The following is a 15,785-nucleotide window of genomic DNA, read 5'->3' as shown; positions in this document are numbered from 1 at the left end:
GTTTGGAATGTCTGTTGCTCAAGCCAATGTGTATTTGTTTTTGACAAATGCTCATTGGTACCCCAATTTTCGCTCTTGAGCGAATTAAATGGGGCAAGGCTGATTCCGTCCTGAAACTGTGCTGTGACCGGTCCAGCACAGTTTCTTGAAGGCTTTGGGTCCAGAATCAGCTTCCCAGGGCAGACGCCAAATGAGATAATATTTTCCAATTTTTTCTAAATATTAACTTCTTTTATTTTCAGTGTATTTTTTGGAAAATTTATTAATTTTGAATGTTTTTTTGCAAAAAGTCGACTTTTTGAATTAATTCTGTTCGAATATAACTAAAAACATATTGAAAATATCATTTTTTTAAAATTGATGTGATTATAAAAAATGAAAAAAGAGTTATTAAGAATTTTTCAGTGATTTTCGAGTGAAATATTTGCACCCCGAAAAAAAAAATGATTTCGAAAATAATGTCCCATTTTTTTCCAATTAATTTCACTTCATTTTCAAAAATGAAAAACAAGTAAATCAAAAAGAAGAAAAGCAGATCTCCTTATCGAACAATAAATAAAGGTTGACAACCCATAATTTCAAAAAAGAATATTTTTGATTGATGATTAGCTGCGACAAGAGCATATTTGAGTGCTTGGACACAAGTCCACATGTGCAACGCTGTGAGTTATAACACTGCAGAAGAAAAAGAACAATGCTTGTTGATGGAGGAGCGGGTGGCTGAGTGCATCGATTGCTTGCGAGAAGTGAATTAGTGGAAGATACAGCAAAGAATATCAGCTTGGCGATATATTGCAGAACATATGACACAACATCAGTTTTGATATTTTAGATGAATAATAATTAAAGCAAGATACAGAAAAAGCAAGGAGAATATCAGAAATTCGCAAATGAGCGAATTAACAAGGACAAGGAGCAGGTTTACTCCTCAATAATGAGTTTTGATCTTAAAGCATGGGTGGTTTAAGATCAAACTTCGCTAATACTCAAACCTTTCTTACACACCTTTGTCCGCAGTAATAATGACACAAGATCCTGTTAGTATGAAGAACAGTGACAGCGAGGGCAGAGGATTTGATCTTGCACATAGACTTTCAAGAGTGGAAAATATGATTGAAGAGATTGCGAGAAGCCGAACAGTTCCGAACCGCTCGGGAGCGATGGGAATGCTAACAATGAAGAAAGAGAAGAGAGAGCGACTTAGAAAAAGATTTAGTTCGTGATCGAGCTTTTCTGAATCGGATACAAATTTAGGTGATTCTTTTTGAAATGTCACAAATGTTTAATTTTCAAATACTTCAATAATTTTATATTTTCCCAAATATTTTGTTGACAAATATCAAACTTCACTTCAATGGAATCAATTACTTGATAATGCTATTTCAAACATTCTTGAGGAGATTTGTGAGCTGAAACAGAAATTTGAGCAAAATAAGAAATATTTGAAGTATTTGAAAATTAAACATTTGTGATTTTTCAAAAAGAATCACACATTTTATTGAAGTGATCGCGAGGAAGAAGTACAGACCGTTTGGAAGAGATCGTCGCGCATTCAGCCTGATGAAGAGACTGGAGGAAGAAGATGACAGTGACTGGGAGTCTAAAAAGCAAGAACTGCAAGTAGAAAAGGAAAGAACAGAGGATTTTGCGAGAATTTTTCCCATGGAATGGCTGACGCCCAGAAGACAGGCGGGTGAACTGAAGAAATTTATGGAGTTCTGCAAGGCTGGATCGATCAAAATAAACAACGATATCTTGAATACATTTATTACGGTGACGGAAAAGAACTTTTTCACCATATACACTGATGCTAGCTGGAACGCCTTAGCAGTGACGGGTGTCACTGCTGAGGGAAGAAAAGATTCTCCAGAAGCCGCCCGGGTTATCGAGCTGCTTCAGCCCGCCCTGGAATCGGGGTTTGAAGCCGCCAAGGCGATTGCAGCCCTTACTACAAGAGAATTGAAAAGGACGCACTTAGAGGAAGAAGAGAAAGAGCGACTGAGGGGGCTCTTCTGCGCGTACGCCCTAATAGCAGACTGTATTAGCCGCATAAACTTGCTGAAAGTTATCCCCCAGTCAAGCTGGGAGAATGTGAAGTGTTTTCTGGACGGGGGGATGTCCAAGGACATCCCAGAGAGTTTTAGGAGATTAGTGGATAGCACCAGCTTTTTTCGTCCAGGGGGGGGGGGGGGGGTGGAGGGGAGGGGATGCTCCAGGGTACGGAGCATCCCCCGTTTCTCCCACAACCTTCGACCTCGCCCCAGTCAGGGGCGTGCGCCCAGGAAAGTACAGCACAGGCAGAAACGCTCAAGGCTTTGCCTACAGACAATTCCAAAAGCAGGGTTTCGATGGGAGCTTCACAAATTTCAAACAAAGAAGGAGGTCAACACAAGCTCGACCACAACAGGCCCCAGCACCAGCCGGGAGAACGCCCTCGTTCACAGTCCCCCTTCCCCCAGCTCCCCCGAGGATATAAGGAGAATCAGCAGCAGGAACAGCTACTGGAACGAGCCAGTGGGCGTAGAGATAACTGCGCTATGCTGCGAGACAGAGAGAGAAGAGAGAGCCGCGCTTTGCCGCGAGACAGGGACGGACATGATGCTGTCAGAGCTCAAGGGAATGACAGTACTACGGGAGGTCCCAGTCAATCGACAGACAATCACAGGGGAGGAACCCGTGGAAGTCTGCGAGAGCAACGAAGAGGCACTGAGCCCTTCCGACCAAAAGAAGAGGATAGAGATAGAAAGCTCGAGAGATCACGAGATGGGAACAGGGAGAGAGAACACAGAGGAAGACTCCGTATATCCCCACGGTACAGAACAGATGAACGATCAGGAACCCGAGAGGGAGGTAGTGAAGAGAGTCTTGAGAGCTTCTGGGACTGTAATCGAGTCCCCAATTGGGAGCGCCCTGGAGGGGAGCTGGAAGATAGCTACTGCAGATACTCTCGAAGGGAAAGAGACCGCACAGATTCAGAATGGTCAAAAGAAGCCTGAAGTGGGGAGTTGCGCAGCACTTGGACCACCGAAGGAACCACTTCCTGGGAGACTGGTGAACAGACTGAGCGAGTGGAAGAAGATTGGGGGAGACAAACTAGTGAGACGTGGTTTAAAAGCCCGATGGAAAAATCCCCAATCCCCAATCTCACTCGAGGAGAGAAAACACAGACAAGAGTTTCGGGGAACAACAGAGATGACGAACAATTATTTATCCCTCTTGGAGGAGGAATTGAAGGAAGGAGTGGTGAAGCCCATACAGGAGTCGGAGGTGAAGTGGTTCAACCCGACATTCATTGTGATAAAGAAGAACGGGAAGTGGAGAAAGATCTTGGACTGCAGAGCTCCAAACGAGGAAGTGCTTGGAAAACACTGAAAGATGGATTACCAGGAGACAGTGGTGGAACTCCTGCAGGAGAACGATTGGATGACTACGCTCGACATATCGAGTGCTTATCAACATGTCAAAGTGGACGAGCAGTTCAGTCCCTATCTGTGCTTCAGCTTTCAAAATCAATGTTACACTTACGTGGGGATGCCATTTGGAGCAAAGGACGTGCCCAGAGTATTCACAAAGATAATGAGACGGGCAGCGTCATATATCAGAGAACATTGGATGGTAAAGCTGGTGATATATCTGGACGACATCCTCCTCATGCACCCAGACAGGGATGCATTGAGATCGATCTCATATGTGATTGCTCAGTTGAAGAGAAATTTAAGTTGGATACTGCCGGAGAAGCTGAAACTGGAACCCGCAAGGAGCGTGGAGTTTTTGGGATGGAGTTGGAATTCAGAGAAGATGGAAGTGACGCTCCAAGAGAGGAAGAGAGTGCTGCTCCTGGAGGATGTGTGAAAATGGATAGCACATGCAAAGAAAAGGAGGAAGCAAAAGACGAGGGGTTTAACAGCACTCCTCGGGAGGTTGAATTTTGTGAGACTACAACACCCACCAGCGAGTTTGTAGATGAAACGCATGCAATACGTACTGAGGCATGCAATAGCCCGCGGAGGCTGGAACGGGACGGTGATACCCAACCCAATGATGTTAGGAGAATTAACACATTGGAGGAAAACCCTGCGAGAGAACAGACCAAGGAGTCTGAGGAGAAGGAACAGACCAGCAGAGTTAATAACAGACGCTTCAGAGCTGGGATGGGGTGCAGTACTAACAATACCATCAGTGAACAAAGAGGAGAAGATATATGTCCACGGGAGTTGGACCCTCCAGGAGAGAGCGTTAGCGATAAACGAGAAGGAGTCCAGAGCAGTGTTGAGGACCTTAGAAAGGAAAGGAGCATGGCTGAAAGAACAGAAGATAGACCATATCTGTCTGATGACAGACAACATGTCCACGAGATGGACAATCCAGAAGAAGAGAGGAGTGCCATCGCTCATTACAACACTGAGAGAATTAGAGAAGAAATTGAAGAGCCTGGACATAACAATACAGACGGAGCACCTCCCGGGAGAGCAGAACACGGAAGCAGATGCACTCAGCCGGATGGCGAGAAAGCCGGACTATGCACTGAGAGGGGAGAAAGTCGCAGAGATATTACAAACAATCGCACCGAGAATACTAGATACAACTTTAGAACAGATTGCGCCGGTGCCCTGCGGAAGTACTTGAAGACTATCCTCTCTGAGAGGGAAGAGAGAGAGAGAAACACCAGAAAACGATATAGTGCTAGTCCACCCGTTCCTGAGAAACATTGGACGAGTGATGAAAGAGAAGATGAACGAAGCTCAGAGGGAACAAACGATTCTGATTCTACCAGCCTGGCGGGGGCAGACCTGGACCCCGCTACTGCAGCCTGGGCATTCGATAAAGACCCTGGGGACCTTTCAGGAGTGCATGATACCGGGAGCGAAGATGAGAAGGGAAGGCTGGAAACTACCCCCAGGAGAGGTGATATCCGTCACACTGGAGAAGAGAATAACCAAGGAAGAGACCTCTTCTTAACATGGGGAGAATATGAAGGAGCTAAGGACATAGCGGCAGCAACACAAAAAAATCAGAAGTGCGAAAAAGATACGTGGAGAGCGTTGCGAAGATTCAAGCAATTTCTAGATAGAGAGAGCATGGATGACACTGACCCCCTCACAACGAAAGATGCAAAATGGATTATGGCAGAGTTCATCGAAACACTCTCGAATACAAACCTCTCAAGCGGAGTGATAAATCAGACAGTACGGAAGGTGCTGGATTCTATTAATCTCTTCAGGGAGACTAAGATTGACGTGAAAGACATAAAGATATTTCTAAAAACCTATGTGGGGGAGAAGCCAAAAAGAGGCAAACGACACAAATCGATGTGGGACTTGACAATCATCACGAAATGGGCTGAAGCCACTCACGATATGAAAGACCCACAGACCCTACAAAGGAGGGCTCTCATCCTGACCATGATATTCGGTGCTTTAAGACCAGCAGAGCTGGATAGAATGAGAAGAGAGACTACGATTCTTAAAGAGGATTTTGTCCAGACACAAGTACAAACAAAGACATCAGGGGGAGAGATTGTTAAGGTTATTATAAATAAACATCCAAACCCACGTATCGATGCGGTGGTAGCGCTCCAACGCTGGATGGATTATACAAAGACAACCTTTAGAGACGAACATGTGTGGTTCGATTTCAGAGAGAGGCAACCTGCAAACTTGCAGAGGATTAAAGAATAATTAGTGGCTGTCCTGAGAGAGAACGGAATACCCGACACATTTACCGCGTACTCGATAAGACATGCTGTGATAAAGCACTTAGCAAGACAACAAGCTGCAGATTGGAAAGCAATCAATGCGTACGCGAGATGGGCGCCAGGCTCTAGAGTAGCCAAGGAGTATTACACCGTGCTACCAGTTCAGGACACGAGAAGGATCCTGGAGACAATCGGCGGCCCAGTACCCCTGGCAGAGAAGGGAGAAAAGTCGGAGAAGGACAGCAAAGGAAAAGAAATTTCAAATGAGAATACAGAATCTGAAACAAAGGAGTATCCTGAAGAAACATCACAATCTGGGGGAGAAGCGGAGACGAGCAAGAGAAAGAATTCGAAGAGACGAGGGTCGACTCGAGAGAAGAGTTCGCATCATGAGAACGATACAGCTTAACCTCCAAAAGGTGATGAGATATCCCCCATAATTCCCGACAGCATTATGGAGCTGACGGAGGGTAGACAGACTGCCTTGCAGAAGAAGCTCGAGACCGATCGGAGGAAACGCGGAGAGAGAAGCATAGGACAAATTGTCATGCCCGCTCAGGTACAGAAGACCAGATCGAGAACCCCCCTAAAACAGCGCAAGAGGTGGAGGGAGTTGGGTTAGAGGCCGCACCTTCATCCGCAGTCCCTCTGTTCATCCGCCGCACGACAATGCGCTAGGCAGGAGGGTTTAAGATCAGAGGAGAGAAGAGAACGAGGGATTTCGAAACTCATTAATGAGGAGCAAACCTGCTCCTTTCGTTCGTATATTCGCTCTATTGCGAATTGATAGAACGCAGTGAGTCAGGATTTGCTCCGAAATAATATTAATGCGGATGGAGAGACTCAGAGCGGCTGGGTGCGAGAATGAGAGAGAAACACAGGGTGAAGAATAGGACGAGAAAAAAGTGGCGAGATAGCAGAGGAGATAGAAAGAGAGAATTCGTCCAGAGATATCAAGTGCACACATATACTGGATTGACAAACAGGAAAGTTAGTGAAACCGTTAAGAAGAACATTACTCCTTTAACTCATAGCAAGAAAGTGCAAAGAGAAGAGTCAGACTGGTCCATACAGCGTGTGGCGAGCGGATAAGCTCTGCTGGATCAGTAGAAGAGCGGGAGGCAGAGCATAGTACACGCAGTTTTCTTTTCCACGCATCGCAGAAGCGAGAGTGGTTTTTCCTTCTGCTCCATTTTGACATTTCGCCTCACAGGATCCCTGCACAGCCTGCAGGAGACAGCTCCAAGGGACAATGCCACCTGCCCTCTGGTTTTCACGACCATGACAAAAGGTTATGTCGGTGGTGAAGCAAAGCGGACAATGCGTTGTTCACTTCTTATAATTTTTGAAATGTATTTTGTCAATATTGTTATCTCGCCATTTTTTCTACTTCATTTTGGGAGTGTGTAGTTTTCACTCAAACCACCCATCGTTTAAGATCAAAACTCATTATTTCGGAGCAAATCCTGACTCACTGCGTTCTATCAAAAAGATAAATTCGAATTGTTACTGAAATAAAATTACAGAAGATGTGATTGAAAATACCTGTAATCAAAGTGATGACATTTATGTTTAAGTGAAAAAAAAGAAATCGTGTGGCATTGAAGCTGCAGAAGCAAGATAGATTTCAACGAATTGGCAGATAAATAATTCGTGTTTAATTTTCATTGAAAAAGATGATTCTTGAATTGACGCTCGCCTTTGAAAAATATTCGTCCCAGCTGTGTCTATATAACGCTCTCTGGGCTCTTTTGTCTTTATGCATTTTTGTTCCCTTTGTGATTTTCCAAATAATTATTTTGTCACGGCATTATCTTCTTTTCAGTAACTTCTTCGCCTGTGCACTATGGTTTTCTGTTCATCTTCTCTGAAACTGTCCTCATTCACTCAATTTCAGAACTATTTTCTCATCTCTTCCTAAAAATATGTCCATCTTATTCGCACTCTTCATGCTTTTTTCTTGAACTAACAATTTTCCCTTCTTTCTCTCTTTCATTATCTTTCTTTTTCGATTCATTTGAAAATCATAACAACTCTCAATAAAGCCATAATATTTTATTTCGAAGATATTTTCTCTTCCTCAACGACAATCCATTCTATTATTCATGATAAGATTCAAAGATTGAAAAGTTTAAAACATTCAAGAAAGAATATCCCATATTTGAATTGTTTAACAATTGAGATAAAGATGCAAATTTTTCATACGAAGGTCGAGTAGTTTTTAATTTTTTCACTATCTCTTTTTTTTTATTTGCTTATTGATAATTAAACAATCTGATTGCGTGGAAAAACTAACTTATATTTTTGTTGAATATTTTTTTTTTTCGTTACATAAGTCTCTGTTAACAAAGAATTTTTCTGGTCTGAAAATATTCTTTTTTTTTCATGAAATAGTGATTTTTCATCAACTTTTGCAGAATTGGTTTCTGAACTTGAGCTCTGTACAGATGAAACACTGAAACAGAAAATGGACGAAACATGTAAAGTTATGGAAGAAATGAGCGAAAATGAGATTTTCAATGTTGCAACTGCAGAACTGTTAGACCAAATTGATAAAATGATTGAACAAAAGAATATAACTCTTGAAAAAGTGTTTTCATTATTGAAACGAATTAAGTTGTGGGAAGTATTAAATTATTCAAAGAATATGATATTTGAAGAGTCGCTTTTACGTAAAAGATTTGAAAAAATGATCGCTGATGAAAAAAAGAAGAAAGAAGAAATGAATACAAAGCTTCTGAATGAACTTTGCGAGAATTATCTATCTTTGTCATTTACGAATAGCCGCGGTATAAAAGAAATATCTAACATTTGCCTTCCTTGTATTCTTAATGATGCATTTGAAAATGAAGAAAGTGGAAAAACTCAAAAAGATATTGAACTTGCTTTTGTGGTTCTCGTAAAAGTTAGTCTTGCGAGGGTATGTTGCAAATTATTTTATTTTTGATAAAATTATTCTTTAACTTGTTTGAAAAAGAACTTAAAGAAAGAACAATATATGAGTGAGATAACAAGAATAATCAAATATCATCAAGAACATCGTTATATGACGAAACTTGCATATCAATGTGCTTGGCAGTTTTTGACAATCCGAGTTTTTCATGACTGTGGATTGAAAAGTTCAATAATGAGTGAACTAAATTTTTCAAGAGAAGTTGTTGGAGAATTGAAAGAATTGATAGAAAGTGTGGAGTGGAGAAGAAATGAATTCAAGTTAAATGAAGTTAGAAATTCTCGGGTTGTGATGAAGTGGTTGCATTTATTCATGATTTTTGATTTTCAACAATTACTCCAAATGTGTGATAATTGTAGACTTATTGAATTGATTGCCTGGTTACATAACGAAACAAAATGCAACCATGAAGACATTGCATCCCGTTGCTTGTCTTCCATTGTGAGTATTGCGAAATACAAAAATATAACTCTTCACAGTTTATTGAGCAATGGAGCTGTTAATATGTTTTTGTTTGTTTTCTTCGAATCAACTTTGCACGATTCAACAATAAAAAAGTGTTTGGAATTTTTAAAAATTCTTTTGAAAAAATTGAATGGGGTGATGGAAGAAAAAGATGAAGTTGAAGATGATGAAAAAACGGAAAAAGTGGCAAGAAGAAGGATAGGGTCAACTTTTTAATGGGACTTTTTTCTTTATTGGCACTTTTTTTGTTTTTGCATGCCAATCATTCAAAAAAGTTAGATGGACCTCAACACTCGGATGAGTGTGTTTATAAAACAAATACATTAAATTACCAGTTTGTTTTTTAAATTTTGTTTATTTTTCGTAGAAATACAGCAATTTTTTATTTATTTTGATGTGACTTTTTTCAGCCTAGGAAACATTTCACAAAATTTTGAAATCCATTTTTAAAAACTACTAGCATTATCCTTTTTATATTCAAAATCTTCTGTTTAACAACTTGTTTTTTCATGATTTTTTCACATTTCAGTTTTTTATCAACATGCAAACATAAATTTGAAAATTTCTTTGTTATTAATATGAAGTGCTAAAAATAAAAATATGATATGAAAAATTCACACTTTTATAAAGAAGTGTGAAAAATGTTGAATATTAAAATTTTCTATTTGCATCAAACTCATCAAAATAAAATTAGTTTGATTTAAGATCATTTAATGTTGTGACCATTCACATGTTTGATGCAAATAGAAAATTTCAATATTCAACATTTTTCACACTTCTTTATAAAAGTGTGAATTTTTCATATCATATTTTTATTTTTAGCACTTCATATTAATAACAAAGAAATTTTCAAATTTATGTTTGCATGTTGATAAAAAACTGAAATGTGAAAAAATCATGAAAAAACAAGTTGTTAAACAGAAGATTTTGAATATAAAAAGGATAATGCTAGTAGTTTTTAAAAATGGATTTCAAAATTTTGTGAAATGTTTCCTAGGCTGAAAAAAGTCACATCAAAATAAATAAAAAATTGCTGTATTTCTACGAAAAATAAACAAAATTTAAAAAACAAACTGGTAATTTAATGTATTTGTTTTATAAACACACTCATCCGAGTGTTGAGGTCCATCTAACTTTTTTGAATGATTGGCATGCAAAAACAAAAAAAGTGCCAATAAAGAAAAAAGTCCCATTAAAAAGTTGACCCTAAGGGAAGTATTTGAGGAAATGGTGTTCGAAGATATTACCAACAGCTTTTTTGAAAGACCAATTGAATTGAAAAATGATTTGAAAAAGTTAATTGGTCTTTTTTCCCATTTTGCACATTTTTAAACTGTTGCTTGAAGTTCAAGAAAAAGTAAAATTGAAACTTTCCCATATTCTCATCATCTTTTTCCTTGTCATTTTTTAACAATTTATTTTTATGATCTCTCAATTAATCAAATTTTTATTATCTCACAAAATAGATGAAGAAAATTGTGCACAGGAGAATTCTTTTTACTTTAATGATATTCAAAAGAGAGACTATTTTGTGTTCATCTAAAAATCTGAAATAGACTTTGCAGAAAAGGAAGCCAGTCAGTTTTCTTCAGCACCAAGTGTTTTCAAGAAGTGGAGAAGAAATGTGAAAACGATTCATCTTGAAAAAGTGAAAATGTTACAAATCAAAGAACTTGTTTTGGTATTCTTTCGTTTCGTTTTTCTTTTTCAGATATCATCGAACTCTTATAAAATTATTAAAAAGCGTGCACAAATTTATCAAATAAATTCCTGGAATTTATTTTAAAAATATATATATTGAATTCATAATGTGGCACTTTGAATTCAACAAGTTTTTAGCCATGAACAAGAAAATAGTAATTGTATCTCTTTTATTTTTGAAGTTCTCTAAATATCTTTGAAATGAACTGTACATTACAGTAAATTCAAACCAAATAATCTCATAAATTTATAATTATTGAATTTGTCATCTTTTCAATTGGAGGGAATTCAATTTACAGATAATTGAATGTTCAAATACTCTAAAATACATAACTGCATAGAAATCAAAGCAATAAATGAATAATAAAAATGAAAATGAAGAAATAAAATAAAATAAATATTTTCAGAAATATTCTCACTCATTGGGTAATCAGAACAAAAAAAATTTATTTTAGCATCCTTTTTATCTTTCTCAAAATTTGCTCCCTTCTTTAATTTCTTTGTAGTCTCTTCGCTTCCTTCTTTTCACAACACACACGACAACCACAAAAATCACAGCCACAACAACTGCAAATGCGCAAGAAGAAGCTATAACTATAATCAGCTGTGTTGTCGTTAATTTCTTCGGATTGTCCTCTTTCCGCTTCACCAAAAACCAGTCTTTTGTGTGCTTCTTTTCATTTGCAGTTATGCCGCTCGAATATGACAAACTGCACACAACCGAAGTTTGATCATCTCCATCCAGAAGAGCCTTGGGAATCTTCACTTTCATTTCTGCCTCTCCCACAAAGTCTGTCACTGGGCAGTCAACCCATTTCAGCTCTTCTCCTTTTCTTTCCTTTGCAGCTTCAAATGTCAATTCACAAGGAAATAGATAGCTTCCATGAATAATCCCAGTCACTGTTTCTTCCTCATTTTCTTTATCTTTTCCATTTGCTTCTCTTTTTCCCCTGTTTGCGCATTCAGCATCTTTCACTATCGTCACATTCTTCAGCACAGGCGAAAAGAAGAGAGAGTCCATTTTTTTCGCTGCTTCTCCGCTCGCATTCCCATCCGCAATCATTCCAAACGGCTTCCCTTCCGTCCCGTCGCTTCCCTGTGCCAGAGATATAACACAGACAGAAGAAGGTTGTTTTCCTTTAGCTCGAATGTTGTGCCGCAGTGAAGGGAATTTCTCCCAATCCGCATCGATTGGATGGTTGTCTGCAAAGCTGCAGTTGCTCAGATTCAAGGAACTTCCGTCTGTGAAGATGATTCCCTCGCTGATGTTGACAAACGAGCAGTCTTCAAAGACTGTTGTCCGAGCCTCATGAAGCATCACAAGCCCTGAATCCCACAGGCACAGACCATTCTCTGCCTCTTTTATTTTGATAATTGGCTCTGGTTTTGTCTTTTTCCCTTTCATCTCCAAAAAATATTCGTTCTTTTCGCTTTTCTCTTCGTCAGTTCGTCTCCCTTTGTTTGTATTGTCATTTCTTCCGTAAATCGCAAGTTGCTTAAAGTTTCCAAATTCCTTCTCAATCACTATCAGCTTGTACGGTAGCGGTTTTCCTTCTCCTCCTTGGACGCTTTCTCCTGTCAGCTCAGTATACCACGGTCTAAGCACAACATCAATGATGGTCAATTGATTTTGTGTGAAAATCAAATCCAGTGCTTCTCCTTCAACCGCATCTGGGTATTCTATATCAACATGCCTGAATGTACAAGAATAGCGCCAGTTTTCAAACACTGCCAGCGATTTCCCTGCGTATATCTTTGATTCAACATGAAGCGTTCCGCGATTCGGCTCTGCAGCTAACAATGAAGACGAAGATGAATCAGGTGCTGAAGCGAATGTCATTGACTGCTTTGTTTCAAATGGTTCGTCTACTGAAACCATTCCTATAAAAAGCATCATAAATGCCTCGTTTCGTATATTGTGCTTTGTTCCTGTGCTAATTCGATCGCACGGCTCTGTTTTTCTTCCGCAGCTCTTTTCGTTGCTTGCTTTCTCTCCTCCAACAAAGATCCTGCTCGAATGATATGGCAGTCTGTTAGCTTCGTCCGTTAAAAGATCGATAATATTTGCTTCATCGCCTTTCCTTTCTTCCAAAAGTATGTCATTCGGCTCTCCATAAATCTCCTCCATTTCAAATATAAAGAGTTCATCTTTCAATTGCTCTCTTCCAACTGGAAGTGACAAGAAAACATATTTTCCTTCTTTTGCCGCACAATCAACAAAATTCAAATTTTCTAATGATAATTTAACTGGATCAGTAACGCCATCGGAGACTCGAACAAAAATCGCTCCTCCTTTTGATTCTTCATTTCTGTCTAATGCATTCACTTCCTCATTATTCGTTGGATTTCTGACAGAACAATTTCGAAAAGTTGTGTGCGAAACTGAAAATTCATTGGTGCTGTCTCCAACTTCCATATATATGCAGCCTCCGATTTTGTGCTCCACCGACCAGCAGTTCAGAAATCTGCCATTTGTCACAGAAACATGTTCGCATCCCTCCAAAACAGTCACAACAGACCGTGTTGCGCTTTTGACAGACAGCTTATTGAGCAAAAAGCCGAAGAATTTAATTTTCTTTGCTGCTTCGCAAAGAATAATTGCAGACGAAGAAATAAAGTTCTCGACGGTTACGGTAACTAAATATAATGTCCCCTTCTTGCATTCTATCAAAGCGCAATTAAGCTCTTGCTTTTCATCAGTCGCTGTGATATTAACATCACAAAGTTGGGCTGATGCATCGTCGCCGTCTGTAACAATCAGCCCGTTGCTTCTTCCGCTTGCTCTCGCCGTGTCCACATTGATTTCTGTTTCGTACAGCAGAAGACTGCTTTGCTGTTTCAGGTTGAAAACTCCTTCACCCGGAAGCACCTTCGTTTCGTCCAGAGCTGTCGTAATGGAGATTTTGTTGGTATCTCTGCTTGAAACCTCAATTTCGCGTCCTTCTATAGTAATTGGTTCGGTATCGTATTTGTTGCAATCTTTGGTCGTGTAAATGTGAAACAGCCTCCCCGTAAGACTGTTCTCAATCGCCTTTTTCATCGTTTTGCATGGCTTATTCCCTTCCTTGCCGCAACCATCATCATCAGCTCCGTTAATAGCGTCAACATCCACTTCAAATGAGTTGTAAGTCAGCCAATCATCGTGTATGATTGATGTGGTGCTTGGCCTTTTCACGACAACTCGCTCTTTCTTCGTTGAGCTAATGCATGCTGCATCAAAAGGATTCTTGTTCATCTCAGAATCCCCCTTGCAGAGGATAGCCACGTCGTTTGCATCTATTTTGCCCTCATTTTTCGCAAAGAAGCAATTCTTAAAAAAGATTCCGTCACCTTTTATGTTCTCTTCGTCCAAAGTCAAATAAACTCCGCCTCCAGACTTCGCTGTGCATCTTTCAAACTTCACATTATTGCACTCAAATCCTGCCATTTGCGTCAACTCAAGTGCGTACAGCCCTCCTCCTCCTTCTGTGGCCACGCAGCCAGAAAATTCAACGTTTTCCAGTTTCACTTTCCCTTTCGTCATCCCAATCATCATTCCCCCTCCTTTTGTAGCATTCCCATTGCTGAATGTTGTATCAATGATATTCAGCTCACTCTCTGGATGCATCATTTCAAAATAAAGGCTGCTTCCCATTTCTGACAAAGGCGATATTGAAGTAAATGAGCATTTTGAAATTGAAATCTCAACTTTTTTGTTTTCCTCGCTTTTAGCCTCAAGTATCGCAGGGCCCGCAGTTTTTCTGTTAGCATAGCCAAAGTTACAACCTTCCAGTGTAAACGATGATGGAAGTTTCAAAGCGCATTCTTTGTTCAATGTAGCTTCACCAAATTCGAAGCCAATCAATTTTTGTAAAGTGGCATCTTCAGAAATATGCAAAATTTCTCCGTTAAAGTTTTTGAAATTTGATGATAATATCCAATAAAACTTGTCAATTGAGATTTTCCCTTCCACGACACTCAATACAGAAAAAGGCAATAAATCTTCTGTCCATCTGTTTAGACAAATACCACAGTCGCAAATTGTTAAGTCTCCGTCAAAACCTCTAGAAAGAATAATCGCCGATTCCTCGTCTGTTTCTGTTGACGATTGTTCAGTCTGGGATAAAATTAGATTAAATGTCAAATGTTCCAATTTTAAAATTTTTTCGTTATAATATGGAACTTTCCTTTTTCCACGAGATCTTTCAAGTCAAAATCAAGCATTCCTCTGGTGTCGCTGTCTACTCCTGAATCCATTGTTAAGCTGAATTCTTTGTTAAATAAAAATTCATATTGAATCTCTGCAAAATCAACAATTTTAATAGATTTGTCCCCTGGATCATCTCCAAGTCTTTCAATTCCTTTTGCAACCGATTTGCATGGTTCGGCTTCGACTCCACAGTTGGGGTTCGAATCATCCCCTCTGTTAGAAATAAAAACAATTGTTATTGGTGCTTCTTGAACGCTTCCTCTTTCAGCAACAAGTTCTCTTTCCGAAAAACTTTGATTATTTTCAATTGAGCTTGAAAAAGAGCTTGCAAATAGTGCTATTATAACAAACATTTTCGGTTCAATCCAATGTTTTGATCATGTAACTATAATTAAATATAATTCAGTTTTAACCAAATAAAAATTTGATTGAGAACAACATGGCAAATTTTTTATATAATTATATCGCTATAAAAGTTCAAATGAGTTGGAACAAATATTCTTGCTTTATGAATTGTATTCAATGAAATATTTTCTAATGTTTTTCTCATTTTAATAATTTTTCAGAACAAATGGGGCAAATTTTTTTCATTTGGGTGATTATTTTTGATTTCATAACTTTTTTCGGTGTGTTGTTTTTTCAAAGATGATTTGTCATTGGGAAGAGATTTTGTGTTCGAATGAAAAATTCATCACAAATGCTTTTATAACAAAAGTTTAATCACAAATAAAGAGATTGTTATCTTTTATTAGACTTTTTATTTTTTGGTGTTCTTTTTTTAT

General features: G+C 39.0%; 3 protein-coding genes across 3 annotated transcripts; 2 read left to right on the top strand and 1 right to left on the bottom strand.

Moving 5' to 3' along the window:
- Window positions 1–1,022: 1,022 nt before the first annotated feature.
- MONOS_17229 (uncharacterized protein) lies at window positions 1,023–2,476 on the top strand (the record flags this gene model as incomplete). Its single annotated transcript, XM_067870128.1, has 3 exons — window positions 1,023–1,215; window positions 1,505–2,137; window positions 2,217–2,476. The coding sequence occupies 3 exons, from the start codon at window positions 1,023–1,025 to the stop codon at window positions 2,474–2,476; spliced, it is 1,086 nt and encodes a 361-aa protein (XP_067732712.1).
- A 2,647-nt stretch (window positions 2,477–5,123) lies between these two features.
- On the top strand, window positions 5,124–5,678 carry MONOS_15826 (uncharacterized protein; the record flags this gene model as incomplete). The annotated part of the gene is made up of 1 exon (XM_067868727.1): window positions 5,124–5,678. The coding sequence occupies one exon, from the start codon at window positions 5,124–5,126 to the stop codon at window positions 5,676–5,678; it is 555 nt and encodes a 184-aa protein (XP_067732711.1).
- A 5,608-nt stretch (window positions 5,679–11,286) lies between these two features.
- MONOS_15827 (uncharacterized protein) lies at window positions 11,287–15,356 on the bottom strand (the record flags this gene model as incomplete). The annotated part of the gene is made up of 3 exons (XM_067868728.1): window positions 11,287–14,675; window positions 14,823–14,910; window positions 14,991–15,356. The coding sequence occupies 3 exons, from the start codon at window positions 15,354–15,356 to the stop codon at window positions 11,287–11,289; spliced, it is 3,843 nt and encodes a 1,280-aa protein (XP_067732710.1).
- Between the last annotated feature and the right edge of the window lie 429 nt (window positions 15,357–15,785).

This window comes from Monocercomonoides exilis (genome assembly GCF_001643675.1).
Source record: "Monocercomonoides exilis strain PA203 chromosome Unknown scaffold9-1957334, whole genome shotgun sequence".
In the NCBI taxonomy this organism is placed as follows: domain Eukaryota; phylum Preaxostyla; order Oxymonadida; family Polymastigidae; genus Monocercomonoides; species Monocercomonoides exilis.
The sequence above is the reverse complement of the archived record's forward strand: the minus strand, read 5'-3'. Positions and strand labels throughout refer to the sequence as shown.